Raw genomic sequence first — 6,000 nt, 5'->3', positions numbered from 1 at the left:
TTCAAGCAAATATCCCATTTACTAAACCATTTGTTATTTTGTTGCATCCAAGTTTTTTTGTTGTTGTTGTTGTTGCACAATCTGTCATTAAAGATAACCTTAAGCCATCTACCCTCTTCCATTTGCTCAATTTTTTTTAAATACCTTATGACTTGCACCATAGCAATTGCTTCAATAGGAACAACCCCTGTTTCACTTAACAAAATAGCATAGAGAACTGCACTTTTAATCTTGAATTTGTTTGTAATCTAACGCTTTTGAATTTTCTCAATTTGTCTCCACTGCATATTAGATGTATTGCGGGCCCATAGTTCACAACCATAGAGAATCACCAGAATCACTAGAAGCCCAAAAAAAGTTTGAGTGGTTTTCCAATCCCATAACTCTGTCTCTCTACACCTATTTTGAAAAGCATAAAATGCTTTCCAACCCCCAAAGTTCTTTGCTTTCTACAACCATTCCAGCTTAGATTTTTGTTGAAGTCAATTCTGAGGTATTTGTAATCCGCAACTTCTTCCAGAATGTTGTCTTCAAAGTAGAACTTACGCTGGTTATGTTTTCTTTTCTTAGAGAAAATCACTACTTTCGTTTGCTGATATTGACTTGCATCCCCACACTTGTAACAAAATGCTCAAGACATAGTAAGTGCTCTTGCAAACCAAGAGCCGATTTAGCAATCAGAATAAGGTCATCTACATACAAAAGAAGCCTTATAACAAACTTGCCCAAATAGATACCATCACCCCCTTGCGAATTTAACCACTCCTCAAGCTTGTCAATATATAAACCAAAAAGGGTAGGAGACAATGTGCAACCTTGCTTGACCCCGATATTGCTTCTAAAACTTTTAGAAATGCCTGCTAAAGTTCTAATTTTGACTTTCACCTCTTCATACAGCCTATGCACAAATGCTCTCAAATGTTTAGGAACCCCAAGTTCCTCCATTCTATACCAAAGCTTATCCCTAGGAATCGAGTCAAAAGCTTTTCTGAAATCAACAAAAGAACAAAAGACTTCTTCCTTTTTCTCCCAAACTTTTTCAATGATGTACCCTAAAGTTATACAATGATCCACTCTGGAATGTTTAGGTCTAAAACTTGCTTGCCCTTTAGCACACTTATCTCTTTCTTCTGCCCACTCGCTAATTTTATTTTCTAGCATGCTTCCAAAATGCTTTGCAAACAAAGGGTTTATCACGATGGTCCTATAATTGCAGGGATTATTGACGTCACTTCTCTTGAAAAGAGGTATTGGCAGACTAGATGTCCAATTTGTGGGGAGCCCTTGTTGTATGATGTTGAAAATTTTTGTAATGTGAGGTGCAAGGATATTTGAGCCCCACTTTAGACATTATGCTTAGAGTTCAGCTAAGTCTTTTGCTTTTCCAACACCCAACTTCTTGATACCTATCTCTACCTCTTGCACCGTGAAGAGTTCAGTATCAGTGTTGACCAAGGAGATGGTCAACCTTGGGATCCTGCTCATAGAGTTATCTTGCATATTCAAACCATTTAGAAGCTATAATACTATTCCCAGTTTATATCTTTTTTGGTTGGAGTTCCTTTCAAAATAATTTGAGATCCTGCTCATAGAGTTATCTTGCATAGTCAAACCATTTAGAAGCTATACTACTATTCCCTATACTACTATTTCCAGTTTATATCTTTTTTGGTTGGGTTCCTTTCAAAATAATTTGAGATTATTTTTCCCCAAAAAGATTAGTTAGTTAGGATATATGAACATAGATTCTCATTTCTTGCATTAAGGGCCGTACAAAGGTCTCTGTAGAAATTTCGTTGCAAGAAAAGGACACTGTGTTACTCTATATACCATTTAAACCTATGAAATCCTTAATCATCCCAATGACCAAATACTAATGTTAATTTGTTTGCAAAGGTTACGAGGAGGGACTCACAGGAGAATGTTGTAACTATTTGTGAAAGGGTAGCCAACCTTCAAGCAACCTTCCAAGGATTAAGTCGCGCATTTGCGTTTCTCATTGTTCTTGGAATTGTTTCGCCCCTTTCTTTCTTTCTGCTATTTGATCTGATCGAATTGCGGGTGAAAGTGTAAGGGAAAACGACAGCAATGGAAGACGTTTCGATTGCAGATTCCCTGGGCATGGGCATGGGCATGAAAGTCACCAAATCAGAGGAAGTTCTGGAAATCAAGGCTCTGAGAAAAATCATAAGTGCATACCTCAAGTAGGTTCACAATTCCCTTCCTTTGCACGTATTGCAGTTTGTCCAATATTTCCTCATGCTTTGTTTTTTAAAACAGCTTCCTCAGGAAGAAAGAAAATGGCTGGATTATTTGGATTGTTATAGAGTTCAGATATCGAAGCAAAATGGTTTATTATTTCTTCGTTTTTTCTTCTGGCTTTTGCCTTAGTGTAAATAAATTAAGTTCGGTTCCTGCAGCTGGTAAAGCCAAGCTGAATCCAGATAAGGTCATTTTATACTGGTGTGCACTGTGTTTACGGACAAATTTAGCCGGCATAGCAATTTTTCAAATGGTTATTGCAGTTGGGCTAGTCTTCTCTTAATGTAAGGCTGAAATAACTCTGTTTAAATAATTTTAAAACCTATTCTATACCGCTTTCCTCTCCTTGCTATTTAATCAAAAGAAAGCAACAACAGCAGAACGTGATCGGGCATTTGGAAATCTATCCTATCCTATACAATGGATTCAGCCCAAGGATTTATATGGAATTTTGAAAAGTAGGAAAGGAAATATGGTGAATAGAACTGGGGATCATATACAGAAAGTAGCGGGACTGCATTAAGCATGTCCCAAGTTAAGCCCAACAGGATCTATGCGAGGTGATAAGAAACGGAGCACATTAAATTTATACAGCTCTAAAAGTTATTTGATATGCTATTGCAAGATATATATATGTTCCAGATAAAAACGGGTAAAGCTTATCTCAAACTGTGAAACAACAGTGAAGCAGAAGAAGTAGCAACCTAGCAACCGGAGCACTAGTCATTTTTAACACTCATCTATCCTGACATTTTTTTTTACGTAAACGTGTCCTTCCGCATTCTGGGAATATTACATGGAATATTGCAGCTTGCATGAGCGAGATGGCCATATGGGGGAAAACGCGTCTCTGGGGTTTGAACCTTGCTGGAGGGCACGAAACAACACTCTTCACCATCTAACCAATTCGTTGTTGGAACCATCTGACATTTGTATCGATAACTTGATGCAACATGGTTAAGTGGATTACAGAATTTGTTTTGTTAAAAAAATTATGGTGTATATCATCCCACACAGAGCAAAAGGCAGACAACTAGCCATGCTTATTTTCAAAAAAGAAAAAAACAAACTTGCAAATTGGGATACCCAATCGAAAAAAACAAACTTGCAAATTGAGATACCCAATCTGTGGACCCTACTGTCTATTCTGATTTTCTTTTGGTTTTAAATTTCCTTTGGAAGAGGTTATGATGTTCATTGGCCCTTCCACTTTTCACATTCCTGTATGTAAACATTTTTCTTTAAATATAAAATGTATTTTCTAAAAAAATTATGGTAATATTTCCAAATGTATTTGAATGTTACCCATCCAGGTTTGTGAATTATGATTTATATAGACTTGAAATATAAATAACTAAGAGCAGGCAGAAATCCATGAATAAATGTGCAAAACATTCATGCCAAATACTTAGTCTGATGAATGCACTGTACCCTATTAAAAATATTGCTACTGTTATAAAATTCTTGTAGATTTCTGGAGTGTATTGTTCAATTGTTCTTGATGGGATTTCCAAATGTTTAACTATATGCTTGCCTTTGCTCAATCATGAAAAAATTGCGATTAGTTTTCTTATTTTTTGTTTGTCAAGTTGTCTGAGTTCTCTAGAGATTACATCAGGCTTGACCTGTGGCTTGAGAAACAACGTCCCAAGGGCATCTAATGTAACAAACAAGAAAAGAAGAAAGAAAATTATTATTATTAAAGCATGGGTTTCATGCTCATTATTGATGGTCTTCCAGGTAAAAGCATGTTCTTTGTGCTTCTAGGGTTGGTTAGGTCTTAGGATTTTTTGTCATGAGTCAATGGAGTCGACATCATGTTTATAAGACCCTTCCAGGCGATTTGTAATTGTAAAAAGAATTATTTTTGAGTCTAGAAAGTCCTAGAATCTCCAAGAGTACAAGACCTTGGGATCATTAAGTTGGTCTAAAGCAGAAGGCTATATAAAGGAGTAGTTCAACTTCATTTGAGACACACTCACAAGTTCAATCTACAAGAAAGAGTTCGATCTATAGCTAGGAAGAAAGAAGAAGGAGAGCGAAAGTCAAGGAGAAGCTGGAAAGACAAAATCTATTGTTTCTGGGCTCTATCTCTCTCACACGTGTGAAATTCTAAGGTTTTTGGGTTGCAGGAAGAGGCGAAGTTGCAGGAGGACGAAGTGCAGCTGCTAACATCTTGTAGCTGGAAGGAAGGATGCTTGATCTAGACCTCGTTGACCTTAGGAGGAGCTATCTTGCTACAGGAAGGTCTCAAGAGTAGGTTGATCTAGGGTTTCCTTGGAAGCTATAAGACCGAAATTGCAAGGTCGGAGTTGCAGGTCGAGTAGCAGTGCTGTAATTGGCAGGTTGAAGTTGCAGGGTGTAAGAATAAAGGAAGGACTTGAGAAAGGGTCGACTTGGTACTGGGAGAAGGACTTGGTCTAGGGATTGGGTCTTTGTATCTCATTTGAAGCAGATTCTAAGAAGAAAAGAGTTTCTGGGTTTTCCCCTTGGAGGGGTTTTGCCCTGGCTGAGAGCCTATATTTGTGTCCTCTTTTTGTTACTGTTATTGTTCTTGATATTGTTTGATGAAAGATCTAACTAAAGAAGATAAAGAAAATAACTAAAGATTCACAAGCACTATCAAGGTTAAGGAAAATAAGATATAATAGTTGCCACTTTACATTTTCTAACATGGTATCAGAGCTAAGGTGAACAAGGAAGGCAGCTGGAAGGACACTAGAAAGAATTGTTGATCAAAAGATAGGAAGCTCTCAAAACCTGAAAGAAGAAGACTACAAGGAAAATTGTCTCTTGAGGGGATCTGGTTAAAGGCTCGTTGGTAGAAGACCCTTCTAATCTAGGGTTTCTACATTGAAGAAGATCAAGACTACATCAATCTCGCAAGGAGGGTGTTGATCTCGCAAAAAGGAAGTCTATCAAGGATCTTGGAAGCTGTTTTTGTTGAAGACTCTTCAAGAATATTGAAGGCATCAAAGAAGGTTGAAGACATCATCAAGGAGAATCTTGATCTCAAGTAAGTAACATATTATTACATCATGCTTGAATCTTCAAGTCATATGGGTTCTTTTTGCAAAGAGAGAAACAAACTCATTGGGGCATCAAACTATCTAGCATGGAAGAAAATAATTGACTTGATACTCACAAAACAAGAAGTAATGGAATATGTTACTGGGGAATTACTGAACCTGAGAAAGATAAGACACAAGAACTAACAAAGTACAAGAAAGGGGAAGTAAGGGCTCAAAGGATCATAACTGAATGAATTAAGGATTCTCTTGGTCCATTTGTTGCAAATTTGAAGACTTCCAAGGCCATGTAGGACAAGCTAGTGAATTTGTACTCTGTAAGTACAACAAGACAAAAGCTGGCGTTTAGGAACAAGGTGTATAGAATGAAGAAGTTAAAGGATGAGGATGTGGCATCCTTTCTCATGAGAGTCTCTCAACTAAGAGACCATCTGTAGGGACTTGGGGAACCAATCATTGATTCTGAAGTAACCATTTGTGTACTAAATGCATTGCCACCAGAATGGAGCAGCTTTGCAACAAGCATCTACTCTAAGAAGGATTCAACTCCCTTCAGTGAGTTGTGGGCATAGTGCTTATTAGAAGAATCTAGGATCAAGGTCAAAGATGATATTTGATCTGATGAGCAATCTCAAGCCTTTCTAGCCCGAGTTAAGAAGCTAAAGAAAAGAAAGTTTGGTAAGTCCAAGAAGAAAGACATGTCGAAAGT

General features: G+C 37.4%; 1 protein-coding gene across 1 annotated transcript in view; it reads left to right on the top strand.

Annotated features, from left to right (window-relative positions):
- Positions 1-1,864: 1,864 nt before the first annotated feature.
- The window catches only part of LOC149228458 (uncharacterized), a 412,049-nt gene continuing 407,913 nt past the window's right edge, over positions 1,865-6,000 (top strand). Inside the window, exon 1 of the mRNA XM_089380786.1 lies at positions 1,865-2,204. Coding sequence (XP_089236912.1) covers positions 2,089-2,204 — 116 coding nt within the window. The 5' untranslated portion in view covers positions 1,865-2,088. The remainder of the gene's footprint in view (positions 2,205-6,000) is intronic.

Source organism: Pinus tabuliformis, chromosome J, assembly GCF_031772625.1.
Source record: "Pinus tabuliformis cultivar Carrire ecotype Pingquan chromosome J, CPIR1, whole genome shotgun sequence".
NCBI classification, from domain to species: Eukaryota; Viridiplantae; Streptophyta; class Pinopsida; order Pinales; family Pinaceae; genus Pinus; species Pinus tabuliformis.
This window is presented reverse-complemented; position numbering and strand designations above follow the sequence as displayed.